The 25,591-nt window shown below is 34.5% G+C and overlaps 1 protein-coding gene across 1 annotated transcript in view; it reads right to left on the reverse strand.

The window, feature by feature from the left end:
- Nucleotides 1–25,591, reverse strand: part of ASCC3 (activating signal cointegrator 1 complex subunit 3) — a 250,236-nt gene that overhangs the window by 34,605 nt on the left and 190,040 nt on the right. Inside the window, exons 31-36 of the mRNA XM_041478050.1 lie at nucleotides 24,017–24,154; nucleotides 23,793–23,913; nucleotides 20,178–20,310; nucleotides 17,460–17,585; nucleotides 8,239–8,350; nucleotides 7,841–7,975 (exon numbers count right to left, since the gene is read on the reverse strand). Of these exons, the coding sequence (XP_041333984.1) occupies nucleotides 7,841–7,975; nucleotides 8,239–8,350; nucleotides 17,460–17,585; nucleotides 20,178–20,310; nucleotides 23,793–23,913; nucleotides 24,017–24,154 (765 nt within the window). The remainder of the gene's footprint in view (nucleotides 1–7,840; nucleotides 7,976–8,238; nucleotides 8,351–17,459; nucleotides 17,586–20,177; nucleotides 20,311–23,792; nucleotides 23,914–24,016; nucleotides 24,155–25,591) is intronic.

The raw sequence follows: 25,591 nt of genomic DNA on the forward strand, positions 1-25,591 counted from the left end.
CTGGCTTGCTACTCTTTTCCATTGATGATAGAAAGGAAAGGAGGTAAAAGTGGAAATTGGAATGTGGGCAGCCCAATCAAATTGGTGATGTCTGATTTGACTCTTCCATGGAAAGAGGACAATGGCCTACTATAAATCAAGGAAAGCTGAATTTGAGCACTACCCCAATAAAAAGTACTTACAAAAGTGCATATTTTGACAGTTTCCCCACACATCAGTTCTAATACTTTGCTTGATGCCAGTCTTATATTTATTAAGTTGCAGAGGTGAAGAAAATGTGTAACCATTTGTTCTCTAGAAGTAACCTTCCCATCGTCCAAGAAATTTCCAAATATATATGCAAATTTTTTTCAAATGCTTTCAATTTTTTTCAAATTCTAAGACCTTTGGGTAGCAAAAATCCCTCTGCAATTTCTTCTAACATTACAGGTAGCCTACCTAAGTAGCTGTGAAATAAAACATCTTCCAAATATTAGGCAATAGGAGAGGCCTATTTCTTAAATATTTCTAAATAGCAGAGGTCGATTTCTTAAAAGTTCATCTCTGATAATACATAACATCAACATTTAAAGTAAAATTCAATTTCTGAAGCTAGACAGACCCCCATCAGGAACAAAACTAAAAAGAAAATGAGACAAAGAAAGAATCTAAATGCAAATAGGAAAATACAAGTGTCAGATACTTCATTAATGACTGATCAGTAATCCTCTTATGTTCTTTTTTTTTTTTTTCTTTAACTGCTATGCTAAAAGAACAATATATGCTGGATATCAATCTTGTATGATGTAATCATTTCAGCCAAACCAATCCTTACCCTGAAGTTTCTGTTCAAACCAGAGAACAAGCTACAATATCATCCTCTTAAGAGTTTTACAAGCAATATTTTCTATGCTGACAGAGAAAAGAATTTTTGTGCCTTTAAACAGCAGTCTGTATGGCCCAGTTGGTGTCTTTAAGTGAACTGTATTCTATGACAACAAAGTTATCAATACGATTGTTAACTGCTACAACTTGTAGTACAATTGTATAAATCTATCAAAGGCAAAGGCATTATCTAGAAGCCATTTAAGACAAAAGAACAGCAGAGTGCAGAAGGCCTAAATTTGCTTATCCTGCTTCAATTACAAACTGGGATGAATAAAGCAGGTAGAACTTGAACTGACTTTCTGAATACAAACTGAGCTTGTAAGACTTCCTGCTGGAGCATTTGGGACATGAGAACACACAGCCATTGCTCAAAGCAGCCTTACAGATTATAAAACATGCAGCTTTACCATAATAAAGATGTCGTTGAGAACTTCAGTTCTGTTCCAACAAACACAAACATTATTTCAACAAATATATTGTCTTTTTGAAAACATACAGCCACATGACATGACTGCTGAAAAAAGCCATTCCAGCTCCTGTATGAACACTTTGCATGCATACAACTCTGCATAATTTGAAACCTTGCACGACGGTGGCTACGATTCTGTCAAGCAGCAAGTAAAAAATGAAATCTTGTGCTAAAAGAGACAAACAAGGAAGTGGTCCATGGCTGAACTGCATGCAGCTTTGAGCGGTCAGCTAAGCCAAGCTTGCTATCACTGAACTTGCTTCTGCCATAGGCAAACACTGATTTGCCAGAGATGGCAGCCAGTGTTCACCTTCACCAGACCAGGACAGTGCTCCTGTCTGCCTGCCTCTCAGAATACTTTCCATTTGTATACACCAGTGTTTTGCTGCTATAACTGCATCCTGGTAAAGGAATTTATTTCCCCATTTTTCTGGCAAAAACAGTTACTAAAGCAGGTGTTTGAAATGGAGATATAGCCCGAGGCTACTGCTTTCTACTACCACAGCTATATACACTTTCAAAAACTTTTCCCTTGGATGCTGCACTGCAATCACAGGAAATAAAACAAAAAACCTGAAAAAACCCCTCTATATTGTATTCAAGATAACAGTTCTTGTTTCATGGCTTCTGTAGTGGCAAATGTTTTTCAGAAACGTTTAGCTACAACTTTAAAATAGGTTTTAATGTAGCTTTTGTGAGCATTGCTTCAGTTAGGGGGGTGTGTGTGTTTTTTTTTTTTTTTTTTTGTTTTTGTTTTTGTTTTTCCAACAGGCATATGATGACAGAAATTAAATAACAAGATTTGATGGGGAAAAAAGGAGACCTGTAAATTGGAGGTCAGAAATTAATGTATACTGGAGATGGAAAGGATTTGTATTTTCTGGTTTTGACTGTAATTCTTTCTTATTGATGCCATAAAAATGGAAGACTTATGCCATGTTGAGTTAGCTGTCACTAGTGGGCATTTTAACCTTGATTTACTGGACTGTGCATTCCTGGAAAGAAAGTCAGCATATTACGCCTTCAAACTAAAGCTCAAACAATCATTTGGAAAAAGAAGACCAGGAAACAGCTGTGTCATGATGTTAGAAAAAAATTACTAAATTCAAGTACTACAGCAACATTAAAAACTGCTCCATCTACTGGAACAAGAGAAAAATCAAGACTAATTAAATGCATGAGTATCCATATACGTACTTTTTCTGCTAAGTACAAGATATTTTTGAATATACTGGATATAGATGATGAAATTTGGATGCTATTGAAATGCACTGCAGTATTTTGTTTTATTTTCATGAACCCCTACATCATTTTAAAATTTAAACTATTAAACACAGTGTGATACCATCTACACGATTCAAGTGGGAACTGAAGCACAAGTGTTTTAACACGTTAAAATCCAGAGAATATGGACTATACAAAAGTTAAGTCAATTATCCAGGGAATGTCTGTGTTTAGGATGAACTTTATGTATTGATCAGTCCTTGGTACAGATTTATTGTAAAGAAAAGATTTAATTGTAAGAGGTAACAGTTTTCTTCTGTTAAAAATACACAAAAATATTTCTTCTATTATTAAAATATGAATAATGGCTGAGGCCACAGCACCAATGTTCATATTATTGAGTGTACCATAGATGTGAAATCAGACATGGAAGTTCTTTAAAGGTTAGCATGTAATAAATTGCTTTCCATCTGACATAAATTTTGCATTATAAAATACTTCAATTATTGACGCTGAAATGCCATATTCAAAAAGAATAACTTAATGAATATAGTTTTGCTGTGCTTTTATGCCTGGAAGAAAATCATAGCAGCACATTCACTTCCTTCTAAATTAAATGCAAATGTAATTTCACACTAACTGTAAACACTGACTGACTTAGGAAGAGTGATCTGATTTTTTTCTGAAATGACTAAAGAACAGAAACCCAGTTTTATATGCTATCTTAAAAATTCCTAAAAGCAATGTTTCTGCTATGGCTTGCAGGGAAAGTACTAAACAAAACAGATCACATTAGCTTCTTTTTTTGACAGTATTTTTGTGAGGCATTAATTCCTCCTTCCCTGGTGTTTAAATGGAAACCTGTTGAAAAGATGGTTTATCACTGAGTCAAAAACCTTTGCACCCCCTTCACAGGAGACCAAATCAGCAACAGAATTCCCATACAGAAATAAAACTATTTTAGACTGAGAGTGTAAATACTCACAAAGAATTGCATATTTCCCTGGTTGGAATAGAAATTGCCAACAATGATGAAGAGGAAATAAAGCTACAGGTTAATTGAGTTATCTAGGTTCCCATAGTACAAATACCTACCAGGTAATGAAAGACAGATAAGGCATTAATAACTCTACTCATTTGCTGTCTATGTATCTTGAACGGAGAGTGCCTGTTTCATGAACTTCCTCCTTATACCTTCCATGACTGTGATTCCAACAATGACAGATTTTCTGCTGCTAATTCCAAATTACTTAGTCTAATACAAGCCAGTGTCACCCTATCTATTTTCAGAAAGAAATAAAGAGAAGAGGCATGTGGAGACCAAACTTCTATGTCTATGTTTGTATCACAGAAAGACAGATACAGATACAGATTATAGTTCCACTATAACAAAAATACCACGTTCTCTCTCTAAGCTCCCTTTTCTAAGGAAAAAAACCCCTCTCTTATTAACAGTTTACATGACAGACAGCAGTAGGCACATGAAAACCAACCAGTTCTCTTTTGTAGGCAGAATTAAAAAAAAAAAAAAAAAAAGGAATCAGGGACAACATGGAGATAAAAAAAGGGCTGAAAGATGGGAATGATGTTCTCCCCTTCACTGTCTGGTATGGACAGGTATGACAAATTTTTTGCTCTGTAAATATTAACCAGATAACAAGATAAATTAAAAATCACCAAAAATCATGAAACTAGTGGATCTAGGTGTCACAGCCCTGATCAATCAGAAAGACAGACTTTCTTTCCTCAAGGTACAACAAACTGCTATTTGATTTTAAAAACATTTGTGCAGAAAAAGACAAGAATTACCCTAAAGTATCTATCATTGTTTTTTACCTAGACCTCTTTTTAATCTCTGCACCTAACTATCAGAATTAAAGGAAACAGTCTTTAGGCACCTCAGGGAAATCCAGCCTGTCAGTAATAATTCATGAACACTTTCTCATCAATAATACTTAATGCAAGAAGCACCATAACTCAACAGTGATTAAGCTCATTTGGATTACCACTGCCTAAGCACGGTTAGGAAAGCTTTAAAGAAAGCTCTATGGAAAAACATCAAACATTTTCTCTCAGAAAAAAACCCCATCAGTCCACTAGTACAAGCCAGTGACAAAAATAACTAAATGTGAAGTTCCACCTGCTAACTGCAAACCCAAGACAGCTCAAACACTTCAGGTACAGATTTACTGAGAGAAGCAGGGAAAGCACAAGGGGATTTTCACCTACCTATCTGAATCACTTATTACTGTATATTTCCAACATTACTGTTGGGCTGTTCCCATGTGCCATGCTCCTGTTCATGTTATGAATACTCAACCCCTACACCAGAATGGGGGGAAAAATTCATTTGATCTTGTAAAATTGTGGCAGATGATCAAAATGAAAAGATAAAATAAAAGCAGAGAAAAGAACAGATACTGGAGAAGACTATGAGTAGTCTTCCACTAAGTGAAAACAAATCCTGCTATTATGTGTCTTTTTTGAGAGATCCACCAACACTAGAAACTGGATGACTCACAACTACTTTTTCAAGTGAGTTGTAAAGATTCCTTGATCCTTGACTGGTGATCAATCCTTTTGAACCCAATTTTGAACACTTCCATTCAGCATGCAGAAATGTCAATCTGAAACTCAAAATCCCTTAATAAAACTCAGATTTAACCCCCTTAATACAATCCTAAATTTCTGAATTCTTGAACAAAATCTTGCTTTTTTCCACGGTTTGTTTTAAACAAACTTTTGCTACTCTCCAAGTTAATTATATATTTGGTATATATATCCCATTTGAAAAAGCAAAATCAGGATTTACTTTCTTCTAATTGTTCACATCTGCCTTCCTTATATACATTAGAAGCTTGTAAATATCTAAAGGTTTGTAAGCTTAATTAAAACTCCAACTAATAATACGTGTTACGTCTATGAAATCCTGCAACTGCATGAGAAATTTTGGATGGTTATTCTCAAAAAACACAGTCCAAAATTTGAAAGTTTAAAACAGTAATCAGCAGAATAATCACAGTTATAATTATTTTTGTAATGGTAACAGGCTTTTTTGTACTATAGCTACAGCTTTCAGTTTCAGCATCATTAAGAGATTCTTCAAATTACTTTTTAAACATCCTTTTCCCTCAGGATTTTCACTTATATCTAATTAGACTACTTACCCCATGCCATGTAATTCCCTATTGCCAAAACCGCTAAATGCTTCAATAAGAAGGAGGAGGGCAACAGTGGAGTGAGGCAGATGTAATGTCATTGGTTAACAATAGAGGTGTGAAGCAACTGCTGCAATTATAAAACTCATTAATGCACAGTGTTTAGGGGGAAAAAACATCCTTGGCAGTAACTGTTGAAATGGCATTTCTTTTCAATACTACATCAGATTGAAAAAAACCTTGCATTTTGCACCTTCAACAAGACAGAACAGTAGTTCCACTAGTAATTATGAGAATCAACATCCACATAAAAAGTAAGCAAGAGCTGTCAGCTCTAATGGCATCCATCACTCATAAATAATTTTCATCTTTAAAATTTATACATGTGGTGCATTTTGACCCCTAAGCAATTTTATTTTTAATCTCATTCCTCTTGAGATTGTAAATGGATAACTTAGAAAACTTTATTATCTGGAAATTAAAAATCAGAAAAATTTAAAGCAAGATTAATGAACTTAAAATTTTACAATCTCTACCAAACATTAGGGTCCTAAGTTTAATTTACAATAGAAATATTTGCCAGTTACTTTTGCAATTAATGCACACAGTTCAAATAGACAAATTCAGACAGGCAGCAGTAGGTCCTTCTTCCATCATTCCTCTCCCATATCCTGGCCATCAGCTAAGGCAGTGTTATGAAATGCCATCTCTGCTAATATTCTTAAACTTTCCTTAACAAATTTGTCTGGAAAAAAAATCCTGACATGTCTAGGTGCAGAAAATTTTCACTAGAGAGGAGATTTTAAAGAGACAGCAGCTGGAGTAAAGCACTCTTCTTGAATACTCAACACTGTATTAGTTAACTTCTGTTCACATGTGGGTATTTCTTCTTAAAATTTCAGTTATTTTACATACAGCATATCAAGGTATTGTGGATGATTACCATTTTGAATTCACCTGAATACACTGAATTTCATTTTGTGTAATTGCAATGTTTTCTGGCAGCAGAACAACAGATACTGCAGGGTCAGTGATAGCAATTCCTCTATTTAGGCTGTCTAACAGTTTCCATTACAAAAGATTATTGTGGCCTTTACTTCTGAGCTGTAACACTCTGAATGTTTGCAGCAGGTGCTTTAAATTTATCAGGAAGAAAAGTCTCTGTACTAGAAAAGTGGTTTTCCTAGTCTCATAAAATGCTGATCAGGTTTTGTTGAGTTGCAAACTGTCGAATAGCAACTTCTTGTATTTTAACTTCTTATCTTTCTCCTCAGAGATGTTTTCACAGCATGCCAAAACAATAATTAATACAAAAGTAAGATATATAAATACTGTAAGACAGGACTTCAAATTTTGAAGGTAAGACTTAGAATATTATTGAACTTGGGTCACTTATACAATATATTTAATGTAGTAGAGACTATAATCATATAGGGGTAGAAATAAGTTTTCCTGGATAATATTCAAGCACTTCTTGATTTGAAATACATCTATAGAAGTAGAATTACACCATGTTGAAAAAGGAAAATCTGTAGTAAACCTTGATTCTTTTATGGTGAGAATGTAATACTAACACAGTGCATCATACATGGTGCCTTTGGCCTTGCATTGCACTTCTCTGCACACTTAGATTAACTGTGGAAGATGCTGTTATTGCAGGTTATGACCTCAAGGACTGGGAGGTGGCTGGGAAAAGGGAAAGCAGACATTTTAGGAAGGAGGTGTTTCCCATATGTTTTCCCTACTCCTTAAAGTTGCTGTATCTTCCAGATTGTCCCAGGACAAAGTGATGGTCCTGCTACAGATTTAATGTAAGCAGTCAATCCTATGGCATTTTAGTAATATACTCAACTTAGAAAAGACAAATATCAGATTTGTATAGATCCTGCACATTATAAAGCCATGTAAGAACAGAAATAAGTGTATAAAGTAATTTTGATGTACTGATAAGATGAAACACTTGAAACATCAAAAATCATTCAGGTATGTTTCTCAAAACAAACAAAAAAAAATTAAATTAGAGATTGGAGAGAAAGGCTCTTCTTTATTTTGCATATTTTTTTCATATACTTGTGTTTTTAAGAATAGAAAATATGTATTTTTAAGAAATATCAGCACTTACTGTCAGAGTTAAGAGCAATTCTTCAATATTGCTTTCAGGTTTCAACTGGTCCTTGAACATCCCAATAGTTGGATGCTTCAAATAGTAATAGGAGGCAATACGGCCGTACGTCAGCGGCTCAATGCTGCGATTGTCCTGTGAGAAGAAGAATCAAACACACAGAGCTCCCAAGAGGTTCAGTCTAACATATTCCTACACAACTCTGAAGCATGTTCAGACTACTTTTAAGAGAGAACACAAAAAACAATTTAGCACTATAATTCAGCCACAAGAGTTTTCAACATAAGTCTAACACAGACAAACTGTAACATCTCCCATCAAGGAGTATGCATCTTGCTGTTCACAGCTCCTAGGAGCGTGTATCTCACTGAATCTTGTAAGGCACAGATTAGTCTTACCTCCCCAACTTCAATACAGTAGGAGCCTTCCAAATCAAACAGGGATTTCTCAACAAGGCTTGAGAGGTACTTATTCATAGTGTCATGGCTCACATCATCCAAGTTATAGTAACTAGATAAAATGAGAGCAGATGCATTGCATGAATATTTTTTACAGTCTGAAGATTTTTAACAACAGTGTCTTCTAGGAATACTTACAAGGATTCTACAACATACACATGAAACAGCAAATATCCACATTAAACAATTAAACACAGTCCTTTATAAAGATTAACAAGAAATCTATGATTCTTAAATGGTTTGTGGGAGTAACCAACATAAGACAACCATGTATATATGAAAGATGGCAATTGGTCCATCTGTTAATAGAAAGGTTGATACAAACAGAACTAGACTGGCTCTATTTTGTCAGTGGGAAAATTTTCCTGCTTTCACAGGTACACTTTCCTGAAAAGTGTGAAAGTGAACAAGCAATGCTAATACAAGTAACAGTATTTTAACTTCAAGATGAAGAAAGAACACCCACCCAGGAGAGCAACTGTCCTTACATCCTGTAACTCTGAAAGTAAAACTAGGCATATAGTAATATCTCCTGAAAATGTAAACTTATATAAATCCAAATGTTGGTGTTGTTATATTTCTGTGACATTGTATTCTCAAAGTTAGAATTGCTAAAAAAAAGGAATAGGGTATTTGTTAATATGGTTCCTTCACATGCTCACTGTCAGACAAAACGTTTAGGTAAACTATACCATCACAATGGCTTAGTTCTCTGTATGAAGGAAAAATGCTCATAAAGTGAGCCAAAATGCATTTTCTTTTTATGTTAGCATATAAAAAAGAAACAGTGACTGAAGCTTGCACTCCTTAACTGTAGAGGTGGAGGTGTATTATAAGATTTTACTCATATAAACCAACACGATTTCAGTGACAACTTTTACTCCAGATGAAAATGCAGTAAGGACTTGTGTCCCTAGATTCAGCAAAGGCACCAGATCAGAAAGCAACAATTAAGTTCAATTAGTAATGAGCATGCTTAGAAAGGCTTTAAAATTTTGAATTCAAGCAGAGTAATTAAACCATGCAATTTCAAAGCAGAATTAAAACAAAGATAAAATCTGATGATTTACTGAATTGTTAAAAAGCAGAATAAAAAAGGTAGTCATTGCTCATTTAATTCTGTCAAATACTGTGGCAGAAATAGACTACTGAGATTGTGCAATGATGAAAGATGCTCTTTTGTTCTACCTGCCTTGTTTTACTAAAATTTACTACTGTTGTGATGTACTCAGCATTCCCACTTGAAATAACCCCACTGTAATCAAGAGTGGGTTCTTTCAATGCTATTCTGTGCAGGTGAACAACAGGCTGCAAAAGAGCATGCTGAGATTCATTTTAGCCAATTTTATGAAGTTACTGCTGCACCTGAGTTCATTTTTTTAAACTCCTTTCACTGTCACTGGAAAGAAATGTGCACCTGCAGAATGCTATTCATCTGAAGTATTTTAAATATCTACTTCAGGATGAAGCAAACATAATCACTGATTAAAAAAAGAAAACTTTACACAACCAGTTCAGTTGTGGACGTTATATTTAGGCAGATGAATCCCATTCTCTCAGTTAAATTCTACATCATTTACTGTAATGCTGCTGCTTGAAAATTTCAAAAGATGGAATTAAATTTTAGAAGCTACAAACGTCCTTTCATAACTGCTTAATTTACATAATCTGATTTGCATTATTATTTTTAAACAAATTTTTAACCATACATCTCTTTAAATAGCAGTAGCAGAACCAAAAAAGCCTGAATGCTAAATAGCAGTATTGCAATGTCCAGATATTTTCCTCTTGCTATTAATTCCAAATTATGGGATTAATTCTCTGAAGCTTCGAATATTCACTTATAATTGGGTAAAGTTGGAGTAAACCAGTACTATCATAAGAAAAAGTTTTTAAAAATGTCTGATACCAGCCAGCTACATGAGAACTACAAAGCACAGATACACAGCAGTGGAGTATTCAGCTCTGTGAGTTTTTATATGGGTTCATGCTGAGACGATCTGAAATACTTACAGCACACCTATTGTCTAAAACCAAACCAAACTAACAGAAATATTTGTATTGAATTACACGCTTTATGCAGTAGCCAGCCATATATTATCAGCCTCATGCACAGAAAACTCATTTGTTGAAAAATTATTCTGATAGTGTTTTTGATGCAACTTAAATTTCATGAGTTCCCTTTTAAATGAAGTGAAACAGCGATAATACAAAATGGTCAAAATTTCTATTTGCCCATTTTATTTGCCTGACATCACCAATCACATTTATTTTCTGGTTATTAGCAGGAATTACTTTGTCAAATTTTGTTTGAAAATAATTGAGCAAATTAGCTAAATAAGTTGTTTAAGGAGGTGAAAAAAATTTCTATTTTATACTCCTAAACCACTAATGACTCATTATTAGTTCTCTCTAAATTGATAGAATACTCTGAAATGCTTATAATTAAGGCACTTTGTTGTCATGGTATTCAGACTTCCACCATATAATTTCAGCATCTTTATTTGCAGTACCATAACATTCAGGATGAATACTGATAAAACAGAAAAAAGGAACATGGGCAATACACTGAAATTCTTTCCTAAGAATGTAATTAAGACACCAATTCAAACAGGTTTGTGCTCTTGTTCTCTCACTAATTTGCAGAATTTCACTGCAGTTAACTAAGTTATCGTCACAAAAGAATTTATAATATATTTTAAATTTTTTTGTGAATTTTAAATTTTCTATTTTGCAATTTGTGGTTAAAGGAGTGAATATGTAGCTGCCTAGTGCAAATAAAACAATGTAAAGAAAAATCTTAAATGGTTTGTAATCTTGAGTGAAGTGGTACCAGTATGTTTTAACTACTGTCTGTAATGAGGCAGATATAATTTTGAGCACACCCACAGGAGCTTCTTGGTCATTCAGCACATTTTCCCCTAATAAAAATCAAAGCCATTCATCTTGAAAGACTGTTAAAATCATTAGTGAAAACAGAGGTATCATGACATTAGACTTCAATGCTCAGGAAAAAATGCAAGTTGAATTCTTCATGTTGGTATGTTCCAAGTACAAAAACTGCATAATACGTGAGTTCCTCTATGAAGCAATATTGCCTAACTATTTAATTACAGATAAAGAATAAAAACAATGCAGTTTCATGCTCACTGCCTTGAATCATCTAGTCATTAGTTCCCCTTTGCTATAAACAGACAGCCCACCTTTTTATCAGCACACCATTTCATTTATTTCACAGTGAAGCCCAGTTTCACAATAATTGACTTGTCAGAAGCTCTAATTTATGAGGCTGGGCTCTGTAAGCCTTCTCCTATATTGGACTCAACCTGCACACAAGCAGGGTTGAATATTTACAATGCTGTTAACAGGTGCTGAGTTGTTTAATGATTCTAATAGCCAGAAGCGTACTGAGAAAGCCAGCGGGATCACAATTACAGGCTGTTTGAACACAACAATTACTCGTCCCCTGAGAGGTGTGAAAGTCAAAGGCAGTTTTATCCTAACAGCATCTAGCACATGGGCTAGACAGGCTAACTTCCATTAGTAGTCCACAGGGAAAAAGTAGTAACAAACCCCTAGGTATCATAAAAATTTACAAAGTATGTAAAATTTAAACAATCAAAAACTGAAGGAACTTTTTATTGTCTATTAAATAAAATATTTTAAATCCCAAAACCTTGTAGAGCTTAGCAAGAACAACAAACTGTGAAACATGAACTTATTTCTCTAATCTAAGGAAGTGTGGAATTTCATCAGCTGAGAGAGACAGAGAGACGTGCAGGAACATAAAATGTAGATGAAGTTACACAAAACATTTAGGATTTAATGTGAATGGTGGCAATCATTTCCTGTTTAGCTTATGTAAACCTGACCTGAGATCTCTCTGGGAAATTTTTCATCAGCCTTGAAATGGTCCTGCTATAACTGTCAATGCTGTGGAGTCATTTGTTACAGCACCATGTTTTTTATGTTCAGATTATACGGTGGTAATAGTGACACACATAATGAAAATCGGTGACAAGAGTCAGCCAAAAAATATTAAAGAAGAAACTTGCTAGTCAGTAGGTTGTTTGAAAAAAATGCAAGACACAGCCAATCCACAGCATACACTTGATAGCAAGAAAGTGTGCTTTCTGAGATTTTACAGTTCTGAAAGCAGAATTTTGTTATTAACAAGTATGGGGAGCATAGGTAGTAATCTGGGTCTCTTTACTGCAGTCATCATTTATATTTACTTTCCTCAGCTTCAGCAGCTGCCATCTTCAAATAGCACCATGGAAATGGTACAGAGTATATGGCACAACTGATGAATCTTCATAGCCAGAGAGAGGTTTGACCTTAAGCACCAACTCACTTTTGTTGTTAAGGCATTACTGACTCTGGAGTCCGTGACTGACTTGCAAAAAAGCATTACAGAGTGCACACATGCTGCAGACAGTAATGCCACCCTGTATTTTACCTCTACCATGTTTTCCTGTAATCCATATCTTTGCATATGCTAGGTGGGTGAAACAGATACATTGCTGTCTTAATCAGTTTTTAGTATACTGTACATTGTGGTCATTTAAGAGGAACAAAACCAAGTTCAATTTCTCTGACATCAGCAAAGTATTCATCCCCACATCAGTGCTTCTAATTATAACATTTGCAAGACAGTTTATCTCCAAAGATGCATTCATGAGAGATGAGAGGTCATAACCAAACATAATTTGCTCACATATTGATAAGATTTTTCTTTTTACTATCATACTATCATATACTATCATATATTCCAACAGATAATTTTACAGGTAAATCATATCCAAGAGTAGGAAGAAAATGATGAGAATTTTCTTTCTGGATGGAGAGATGCGGAGTCTTCATCTTTGTATTGTCACCCAAGATGCAGCAGACTGGGAAGCAGGAGGCAGCTCAAACACTCAGCAGCCTGGGGCTTCCCTATCTGACAGACTCAGCAAATCTTCATCTGTCTGAATATTTGGTAAAACTACACTATGAACTACATTCCTGTACTTTTCACATCACTGTGACCCTAATAATTCCAAAGATCAAACTCTAGTTATTAAATTCATAATAATGCCTATAGTCATTTATTAAATATACATACATGCATATGTATCAGTAAATGCACATAGGTCTAAATGTCATTGTAAAACGAAGAGTTCTTTGGCAAAGTCCTTTTTGAAATATCTGTTTATGAAAATATGGTGATTAGTAATCAATGAAGTACAAAATACTTGCGCATTCTAGCTTCTGCTAGTTTAGCTACTGACAAAATTTTCCATTTAATCTCTTAATCTTAGCTAATTTAACTTCAGTAATCTCCCTTCTGACACACTTCCAAATTAACCCTAAAATTCTGAATAAGTGTGATTATGTTACCGAAATACATAGGTATTTCATTCTGACTGACTTCTACCATCATCATAACAGCAGAAAATATATTGGACCAGTATATAACCATAATTTGTATTCATATGTTTTATTCACATGCTCAGCCAATCATATTGAGAAAATGAAATTTAAAGTAAAACATAAATGTATGATAAGGGCACCATCAGTCTGAGACTATAACTTATACTGTATTATTCATTCACTTCAAAAAAGTTCGCAAAACTGATATTCTCAGAATGAAATTAAAAAAAATATTTTTTCAGATTTTCACAAGGACTTTACACAGAAACTGGTTTTGCAAGTGTGCACATGTATGCATATGCACTCTCACATATAAATACATAAATAGCCACACACATTTTAATAGTGATGTGAAGTGTGCTCTTAGATATCTAAAAATTAACTCTCCAAATGAAAGCTGATTCTGCTTAACTTTACATATGTTGTAAATTTCTATTTCTCTTTTACTGCACGTGTATCTGGAAAACATCATAACCTGATTTACAGAAAATGTTTCTCATAGACATTTCTCTTTTATTGAAAGTCGCAATTATAATCTTTTATAAGGGTAAAAGAATGAAATACCCAAGGTATTTCAGCCAAGGAATGGAGATAGATGATCCTGTCAAACTAGCCCTTGCAAAGAACAAGGCCCTTTGCTGATCTGTGTGATATGACCTTGACTAAGTAAAGAACATAGTGCCTACATCTCCATGTGGAAAGGGGTACATGTACTACTTGGCTGAAGTAGTACAGAAACTGTGAAAAGTTCTGCACTTAGGATTAACTGTTTTGAGGCAAGGGAAGAACAGGGAAGAAACTCTAGATATGGAGTTTCATTTGGACATTTCATTTGGAGCACCCCTGTCATTCATGTGTCATCTCCTGAACAGGATGAGCGTGACTAGTTGTCACGCATCTGAACAAAACTAGCACTCAGCTACCCTCCTTCTCCAAAGCAACAACTCCATTACACCTCTTATCTAGACAGTTAAAACCCATTCCATAGAGTTTGAGAGGCAGGGGTTTATCAAACAAGAAAATTAAAATGGTTTGACAAAAAGGAGTATTTTAACATGCAATGATTTTCCACACTACTAAAACAATTATCATTAGAATTTTAACAAATTATTTACTATTTTTGCCAGGAAAACTTTCACAATGACTTCATGTTTAGAAGAAATCTGGATACTTAGAGGAAAAAGATACTGGGATCTCTATCCCACAACAAAGGTAGATTACCATTACTTCAATAGTACAAATTGCTGGCATTCAGTAAGGCATTTTATGATACTGGATTGGAACAGGATGATCCTACATTTGTTTATGCAGCTTTAATATACAAGTAGCTAAAACTGGCAATAAACGAGAATATAAATCTTCTGCATATTATCTAAGCCCATTATTTTGGGGATTTACAGCATCACATGCAATGACTTTTATGCCAATGAATCCCAAGGCATTTTACTAATCATGCATATGGGAATTACTTATTCACCACTAAGGTAGAATCACCTGCTGTTTGGAAAATAGTTCTTCTTTCACAGTGGAGAGAAAGTAAAAAAAAATTGCTTTGGGGCAGGACACGATAAAGAATAAAGAACTTGTCAAGTGACAAGGAATGGATATTGCATAACCATCTGGACTGAAAACCAGCAATTGTGCTCCTATTCTTTTGGAAAAAAAAAAAAAACAAAAACCCAAACCTTAAAAGCTTTGGATCATTAAGAGCCACAAATATTTTTTGTTTGATAATATCAATCATTTCATATGCTCTTTTATGGCACAGTAAACTCCATTACCATAATGCAACTTATTCAGGGTTATCTCAACAATCACTGACTTCTGTTTGTAAAACTCTTAAATTTTCCTTGGATGTATCTCATTCAAATACTGACCACGCTGGAACTGCTTGATTGGCTTTCAGGAAGTCTGAAAATATCACAGAGAGTAGGTCCAGGAAAACTACTAACTAAGTTTAGTAACTTTGGATGAAACTTAATACTGTAATCATGTCAACAAATGGAATGCATGCACATCCATTATATTTGTACTTGGCATCTAGAAATAATTTGACAAACTGTTTGACAGAGTAAATAATATCCTTATTTTTTTTCCCTGCATGACTAAGTACAGAAGGAATGCTGAGTACCTGTGTGGATAAAGAGTTCAACTTGTCAACTGTTCCAACCTGTGTGTGTGGTGTTCCAATGCAAGACTCCAATTTCATTAGGAACTTCATAATTCATTCCCATCCTGCCATGGGATGGGCGTGACTAGTCAAGATCTGTTCATCTTGGTTCTCACTGCAAAGACTCTACCTCTCATTATGAAGTTCCTTTTTTTTGCTCCCCCCCCCAACTTTCCTCCCACCTCAGAATAGCAGAACTTTTGCTTTGAAGTTGAAATTGTGATAACTCCAGATTTAGCTGTCCATGACAAAAAAGAAACTGCTGAGAAAAACTGACCAGCAGTCAACATGCCCACCTCATACTCAAGTGGAAATTTTCTTTTCTATTGGGAAGAGATTGCCCATTAAATCAAACAATATTTCTATATTCCACACTTACCTTTGGCCTATATATTGTGTCTTAAAAAACTGTACCTACCACAGACACCACATGATCACAGCTTGCCACCAAATCAACTACAGCATTTTACCAAAGCAATTCAAGAGCAAGACATTTTAAAGTAATAGTACTTACTCTTTATACTAAACAAAGTATAAAATATAACATTTAAAAAATCATAATTTAACTCTCAGAGGAGAAATACCCTCCCCATAACTGTATGCATTGTGTCAGCCATGAAGTAAGAAAATTGAAAATGCTTTTAGCTTACAGTTTTAATGCTCTGCATTTTTTATTTCTCAAGAAGACTAGATGGAAATTCTGTTTGTTTTGCAGGAGATTCTCAGCATAAGACTAGATGCAGAATTAAAAACTAATGAAAACTTAAAAATAATTAAAGGAAATTATTTTATCACCGGCAGGCTCCTAGCAGCACTTGCCCATAAAGTACCTGGCAGAAAATCTGGCCAAATGCTATGGACATTAACATGATTTCAGAAATACAACATGCTGGAGTACATCTAGAAATATTTAGTGATCTAAACGGTTAATTCTTTATTTGCCACATTACTTTAGTGGGTGAATGATCACATGACAGGTAACACACCATTTACCCAAAGCAGCCTTGTGGCAAAGGAAGGCTATACTGGTGGAACAGCTCAGAATGATCTGCATACCAGCTGGATCTAGGCAGGATGATAGCAATCATTGAAAATATTGCACACATGGTTTCACCAGGGTACCCTAATGAAAGCAAACGTTATCACAGAGAAACAGCTGATAGTTATTCTCTCATTTATTAGGAAAGTCCAAGTCTTAATAAATTTTCTAAAGAAAACTGAGCAGAACATACCAATGTGGTAGCTAAAAAAAAAAGGTATTGCATTATAAATACAATATCCAAAGGAATGTGATAATCTGGAATTTTATTTTAGGGTGCTGATGTAGTCCTCTCAATAAGGTTATTTTATTGCTGTAACTAAGTTGTAAAGTTATCTGCCAAAAAATGCATTTATATTTAGGGTAAAATTTATAAAAAATATGTGCTCATGAGTTTTAATCCACATGTGGGCCAGCAATGCTCCTACACTGGAGATTGTTAAGTATTCTAGGTTCCAACAGCAGACAGATCACCTTTGCATCAACTCTAACCTCAAGTTACCTTGAGATTAAATTGCCTTTATATCGTATACTCACGTTGGGTTCATTATAAGTCGACGGAAGAAGTAAGTCCAGGTGATATAATCCATTGCATCCTGCTTAGATGTAATAGTTCCAGCAGCAATTTCAGCATTCAAGTGGTCAGCCAGCACCTCTAACAAGCTGAAGAACAGGAAACAAAAGGATTTAGCTGACTTTACAATCACAAAGACAGGTAATATATTTTGCAGAGTTGTCCATTAGAAGGTTTATTACTTTTAATCTGAAAATATTATATATTTATCTTCCAGTAAAAGGGAAGAGGGGAAGAAGGGGGAATGTAATTTCAAGGTCAGTCATCTTCTTTACATGATAGTGGAATGAAGCTCAAATTATTTTTTGATTGGACCAAGAATGCACAAGTTTAAATCATTCATGGAACATATTCAGATGGAGCTACACAGTTGTAACTTCTGAATATTGTATGTTGACCATATGATCATGCTGATTTAATCCAATAGAGAATCATATGGAAAGACAAACACGAAATGAAACAGTGGCAATAGCTTAGCTAATACTTGACAAATACTTCAGGGCTATTAAAATTACATCAAAACTGCTTGCCCTGGATTTTGCCTCATCTTTATCCAAAAAAAACCAAAAAAAAAAAAAAAGAATAAGAGCAGCTACTTTTACCCAGAAACAGAATAGAAAAAGCAGCTTAAAATGATTCTTAAAAAATAAAATAGTCATTAAACAGAACAAAGACCTCCATTAGGGTATCTAATGAGATCATGCTTGGCTAGAGTTCAATCAGAGAATTGCAAATATCCTTAAGGTTCAACCTAATTTTTCTTGTATTATATCCTTTTTCTTCTCCCAATGTTCTTTTCCTGTTGCTAAAAGTAAAGAATAATCTGGCATGAGTAGCTGTTTTACTGCTCTGTACTGGTGACTGCATGCTTCTAAGGGTCAGAACTGCAGGCATTCTACACAGATTGTCCAACAGAAGCTGGACAGATGACTCAATTGCTATTCCACAGAAATGGATTTCTGGATTTTCTTTTGTTTCTCATGTGCTGTGTTTCAGGCCCATAATCAGGGAGAGCACAAGGACTGTTATGAGTTGAGTACTCAAGTCTTACAATTACATATGCAAACAATGGCTTTTAGAAAAATGTAAATTAAAAAAAACTATGATGTTTACTTTTACAAATTGGAAATACTACACAAAGATGATAAATCTGCTCTTTGGTAAAACAGATGGGAAAGCAACTAAAAACCCCCCAAAACATGCCAACCCGTATCCCTCTTAAGATATGAAATACTTGATCATAAAAGAGACTAAGACAAACCTAAGTTACGTGGTTTACAACATACAGAGAACTTAACAAGATTGTTATTAATATGGGACTCTTCATATGCAAATTTATAAATATTCTTTTTTTAATAATAAAAATTGGAATATATCAAAGTAAATATAAAACTACAAAGTAAATATAAAAACACAAATGGAGTTACTAGTAATATAGAGTATTTATAGTCTTCCAAACACGAACAAAGATGTGATTACCACTGTTATATGGAAGATATGATTTGTTTCTTTAGAAACACCACTTCCCAAGGAATTGAAATATTTCTTAGTTTATGCTAATGCCATGCAGTCTGGATATATCATCAACATTTTAATCACACCACTCTTTTCACTTATTAGCTATCATTTTGAAGCAGTTCAACTCCTAGACTTATGTGCTAAGTGCAATTTCTATGTTAAAAAAGTGTGGTTTCCTAAGGAAATGAAGTGTATGTTTCCACATTCTTTGTTTGCAAAAATTGTATGTCTGTCTGTGCACCACAGAAATTAAGTTTCTAATACACCAGCCCATTTCAACTACATTTCAAAGGTGAATTGCCCTCTCAAACTACAACAAGTTTCCTGAGCAGACAGAGGTCCCATTATCACTTATGTTGAGGGATAAATTTTCCTTAGGAGAACAATACTGTGAATTCTTCGCCACTGAGAAAAGCTTTCAGTAATGTTCATGCTTTATTAGATGTCTGAGCACTGCTCCATGAAACATTCCTCTACAGGAGACCAATGTAACTAGTTTGGCTTCTCATTGAACAACTAAATATATTAAAAATACCAAAACCAAGGCACAAATTACATTATGCTGGACAGAAAACTTTGCATCAACGAGGTTCCAAGAGGCTGCAAAAAGGTGCTGTTTCTAAACTTCTCACAAAAATCTCGCAATTTTATAGGGAAAAATATGTTAAAACTGTGTTAGTAAGAGTTTACACCATGTAAACTTGAACACTGAACTTATTGCACTTTTGAGATTTTCAAGAATGTGTTATCTATAATGATATAAATATTTTAGGTAAAAAGTGCTAGAAACTCACCTTGTTTTTTTCCTATTAGTAACTTGCCACAGAATTTCAAATAGGGTTTTGAGGATCATGGATAGTTATCCTAAACACTGCCCTTGAAGAACAGTTTGTGCTTTTGCAAGTATGATACAACACCACTAAATGGAGAGGCACTTGTGATATTATTTGGGAATGGACTAATGAGCTCAGCAGTGCTTCAAAACTCATGCAAAAAAGGACTTTTATACATAAAGATTGGTAATTTCTTTTTTTAAATTGTCTTCCTCTTGACTCCAACGTTTAGTACTTATCCAGCACAGGAATTTTGTTTCCATTTCCTCTATCCCTCATTTATAGTACTGCTTATAGTTTGATCAGCTTTTCTGATTGCTTTATCTTTACCTTGATTCCACTGGGAAAGGTTCATAAAGGAATTTTTTGTAGAAGTCTTTCTTAATATCATGAACTAGAATGACAGCTTTTCCTTGGTCATCGAACTGTGGTCTGCCAGCACGCCCCATCATCTGAAGCACATCTGCCAGAGAGACAATAATGTATAAATCAAATATTTGTTTGGATGTATAAACAAATGTATTTATGTCTGTACAATGTACAGTATAGGTTTTTTGCATTACTTTGGCCTTGTATGCCCTATTGGCTTTGACACTACTAAGTTTTTTTTTCCATCTCATATAAAGTTATGGTGAACTTCTTTCTGTCAGAGACAATCTCTTTCTGTCAGAGACAATTTTTTCTTGTATACTTAAAGACCACCCATTGCAATAGAATCTAGGCTTATATCTAATATAAATTGCCTTTACTCTCCTTCCATTCTATATCCATTCCTCATTTTATCATGTGCAATTGAAGATGATGAGTAAGAGAACTCATGAAGGCCACAATGACAATTGTCTACTATTTCCTAATTTTCAAATACTTGACTTCACACTTACACAAGTTCCTCATGTAGGCTTTTCTGCTAGTTACGATTTCCTAGGTTTTGAGTATTTTAGAGATAAAATGGTATAGGCAATTTCTAATTACTGAGCACTACTTTATATTTAGCACTTAAACAAGTTATATTTGTGATTAGCACTGGAGTAGAGATGGTTTCATATTGTATGTTGTCCTTACATCACACCATAATATACATATTTAAAAGCTCGTTTAGACATGCTATCTACACAGCATTATTTGTAAATACTAATTAATGACTTCAGTAAACACTGAAAATACTAGTTTATGCAAAATATGCTCAACTTGCTACCTGCCCCCAAGGATAAGCATGCTTATCATGTATTTGTTTGTCTTCTCTTCATTTGAGAAGTGCATCTGCATAGGTTGTTTTGCGTCTCATTCACCAGGGCTCTGAATCCTTCTGGTACCTGCAACTGCTATTTCACTTAGAAGAAACAATGGAAAGCAATACATAAGTTTTACATCTTTATTTTACAAGTTTTAATGTTTTGTGTAGTCTGTATGAGCTCTATTATACCTGCCCAGTATGTGACCTGCAGCACTGGGCATTTTGAAATGATTTATTTCAGTTAAGAATCAGTAAGCTTTTGGCCCAAAGCTCTGTTAAGGAAGGAAAATCCAGAAAGTAAGGAACGGGATACATCAACTGACCATAACAGGAGAAACAGACAGCCCATTTGTGAGTTTTGAGTAACACATTTTCACTTGTGTACTGACTTGCATATAGAAAGCAATGTTTTTTATCAGTTTATTTCCTTTTATCAGTTAGCTTAGGAATGACATGAAGATGTAGAATGAAACTAGTTTAAATCTGCTGCTTCTGAATAGGTGTGTGCACAGGAGGGTGATGAAACAACTTCTTGCTATTCTGTGTGATGAATTAAATTGTACATAATACCACACAGGAAATGGACTTACCAAAAAGCATCAGGAAATTATTTTTGCCAACATCCACTTTGTAATTATCCAAAACCAATATTTTCTTTACTGACTATATGTTGCTTGGCTGCTTTTAACCACTGGACTAAACTCCTGAAATATTAAATATGATCCAAGTGGCTGACTAAATAAATGACTGTTAACTGAGAAAAAGTCCTCCCCAAAACCTCTGACTTCACTCAAAGAAGCATTCTTGCTTATTTTGAAATTGCTGAACACTCCAGAGTGATTCATTCTGCCCTCAGCTGTTTTCTTGGTGCCAAATGCATTCCTGACACAGAAAGGTAACTATCGTAGGGAGAAGCCAAGTAATATTATGACGGAATATTGAAGGCATAACTTGAGGGCAGCATTAAAGACAGTATTGAGAAACTTTTGGAAGTATTTCAGAAAGAAATTAATTACATTTTCATTTTATTGCTGCAGCAAAACTGTACTACCTATCTACAGAAGTTCCAGATGCATAAATACTCTCTAGAAAGTTAAAAATAAAAATGCTTTAGGCAAACCACACCACATGTTTCTTTATAAAATAAGGAATCTGCATTTTCTGTTGCAGTGCAGACAACAAAATCTGAATGCTTCCATCACAGATGGTGGTATTCCATCCACCCCCTCCCCTGCCCCAAGTCTTACTGAAAATTCAGAAATTGAACAACACTCAGTGTTGAAGATACCTGAATTAAAAATGTTAATAAAGAGCGAAAGTATCAGCATTCCCTGAAGCCTTTGTGAACTTGTACAACAGATTCCTACAACAGCATAGTAAGTCTGCACTGTTTATTGAGTCTCTGAATTCTTTTAAATATATTATTTTCTCTATTACTGATTTCTGAAAGTGCCATGGATTCAACACAAAATTGAAAACTTCCGCTGATTTCTTTCCTCGCCGCTTTTCTGCATTCAGTAATAAATGATCAGCACCGCTCTCCCAGTCGGCACGAGCGCGATACGACTTCGCTGCAGAGACTGCTTTCACTAAGGTTACATCAGCCAAAGTCTGTCACAAAATACAAGTGTGCATGGCTAAGATCCCAGGTCAGACCAGAATCTTTGAAAAAGAGAGTTTGGTCTGGAAATTGATCCCAAGTTTCCTGCAGAGCACTAACCACGACATTAAGCTCTGTGATGGGTTACTTGAAGAAGCAATCCCTGTAGTATTTTCAGTTTGAGCTTTTTTTATGTTACTAAGCTTCTCTCGATGAAAAGACAGTACATGGCTAAAAAGATGCAAGGTCTGTATTTACCTAAAATACCATTTAGATTGTCCTTAGGTGTACACATCGCTAGCGTTGTATAGGAACATTTAATAATAAACTTTCTCTTCAGAAAAGAGAAAGGGAAAACAGAACAGGAAACCTGGAATAAATTTAGCTTGTCCTCATTCTTCAAACTTAGTACCATCCAGACAAATATTCTCCCCGTCTGAACTCTAAAAAAAGTTCTTCCATGGTTCACTTTCTTCAGCTTGTTGAAAACACTGCAGAACAGTTTATGAAAACTGGAGTTTACTGGAGCCAGAAAGCACCGACAGTCTGTATCAAGCCAGAAATTCAAATATTTAATTTAGCTGCTTATTTCTGAAGTATCCCTTATATCACTGAAGATATCAGGCCAGTTAAGGTTTTTCATTTACTACCAAGTGACTGTATATACATTCTATTTTCTCATACGTGTGTGATTCAACTGTTGCATTTCAAACCATGGCTAAGTTTACTGTCAAAGATTTGTTTCTATTTAGAAAAGGTTTAAGAAATGAAGAAAAAACCCCTCCACACTTGAAAAGTTCCCTTCATACAATTTCCTGGTTAACTAGATACAGAGACTAGGCTTTATACTGTCCCTTTAATTGTTTAATGTCTATTTTGGGTGATACACATTAAAGGAGTTTAGAATGAAAAAAGACTGGCGAAACAGAAACACTTTCATTATTACATAAAATCTTAAGAGTTCTCTTACAACTGGCATTAAACAAAGAAAAAACCCTTACCTCATCTCTCCTAGTCTTTATTCAAATTCAGTTACTAAATAATTCAGGTAATTTGCATACGCTTGAAATATATTTCAGGATTTGAACATTTCCATAATTTATGTGAGTACCTGTAATGGGATAATCCACGTAACGCCTTGTTTTTCCATCGTAGTATTCTGTTCCTTTAACAATTACTAAATGAGCTGGAAAATTTACACCCCAAGCTAATGTGCTTGTGGCAATAAGAACCTAAGACAAAAAGAAAGATTAATGAGGTATATGTAACAAAAAGCCAACTTTTAAAATTCCATGTAAAACTCATTACAGCAGGATTCAAAAAGAACACGTGTACCTGGATTTTGCAGTTCACAAACAATTCTTCCACAGTTTTCCTGTCCCTTTCATGCAGACCTGCATGGTGCATGCCTATTCCAAAAGCAAGTGTCAGCTTCAGATTCGAATCTCTAACTGTGACTATAATGTCATTCATCTGTAACAGAAAGAATAATAGCATGCTTTAAAACAGATTACTAAGAAATTGTAAACTTTTAGGTTTCTTATCTTTATTTCTTTGTTTTTGTAACAATGATAATTTGGTTTATGCTTTTTATACAAGCAGGAAATCAGAGCCTTCTTCACTCTCTGAAAAGACTGGTTTTGTCTAAAAAAAATACTATATTAACAATGGGAGTGGAATACAAAATGCACATGACTTTATTGACATGCTAAGTAACACAGACAAGGAAATGAAAATGCTGAAAATATCTTGACAGGTCTGGCAAATACTGTGCATTCTGTTCTGTGTTTGTTTAATGCAATCCCTAGTATCAAAGGGGTTAGGACTGGTATAAAAGCATAGCAAATCCCTGCAACCAGTAACATAATAACAGTCATGAAAAATAAATTTGGCTCTCTCTAATGCCTTTGAACAGACAGACTATTCCTCAGTTTGATAATTTTGTAATTATTATTCATCAAGAAAGCTTCCTATTCACAGGATGAAATACAAATTAATTTGAAAATTTTTTTTTAGTATGAGTTTGTAATTTACAGACTCAAACTCAGTACTGAAATCCAACATCTATTAAGTGTGTTCATTTAAAACTTTCAGAAGTCCAGATAAAAAGCTTTTTTTTATTATTACTAGTTATTTCAAATCTGATGTCAATGACTCTTGGAATTGTTTTTACTACCATCATTTTAACTATCTTTCTTGCCTACATTTTCAAATCATAAATTTGACAATAAGCTTTTTTTTTTTTTTGTAGATGACCTCCATGAAAAGCCTCTTAGTAAAAACGAAAGAAACTGTCTTGTTAAGTGATTCTGCCCTTCAAAATTATTTGTATTGTTTTATTTCTAAGGCCATTTATTACTTTATGTGATTTTAATATAATTATAGCCAGGAACTTTTAAAAATTTATGCTCTTATTAGTGGTTTCCTGGTGCCACCAGCAGTGGCATGATGATATTGCATACTTAGGGCAGAATCATACTTAAGGCATGGTCATGGGAGGTATAGCTAAGGTTAGAGAAAAAACAGACGTGCAGAACAAATTAGTAAGGGCAACTGAATAATTTGGACACAGTGTTCAGCCTCATCTCAGACTGAGTTCTCCAAAGGACTGGACATGATAGCATCACATGACTACAGTGATATTTTCATTTCTACGTAGGACTCTGAGGTGTTTCACTTCTGATGTTCAAGACTATAACCTCTCTAAATATTTCCTGTGTTTTATAAATTGCAGATCTTAATGTGAATAAAATGATTCACATCTCTAAACTCAAGTAACATGTTGCTACTACATGCCTTTAAGAACCCTTAAAAGGTACAAGAAAAGCTAGAGAATATAACAGCTCGTATAAAAGATTTTAAAACAAACAAACAAGATTTTGTAAATCAATCAATTTTGTCAGGAAGAGT

This window comes from Pyrgilauda ruficollis, unplaced genomic scaffold (genome assembly GCF_017590135.1).
Source record: "Pyrgilauda ruficollis isolate IOZ18807 unplaced genomic scaffold, ASM1759013v1 scaffold43, whole genome shotgun sequence".
NCBI classification, from domain to species: domain Eukaryota; kingdom Metazoa; phylum Chordata; class Aves; order Passeriformes; family Passeridae; genus Pyrgilauda; species Pyrgilauda ruficollis.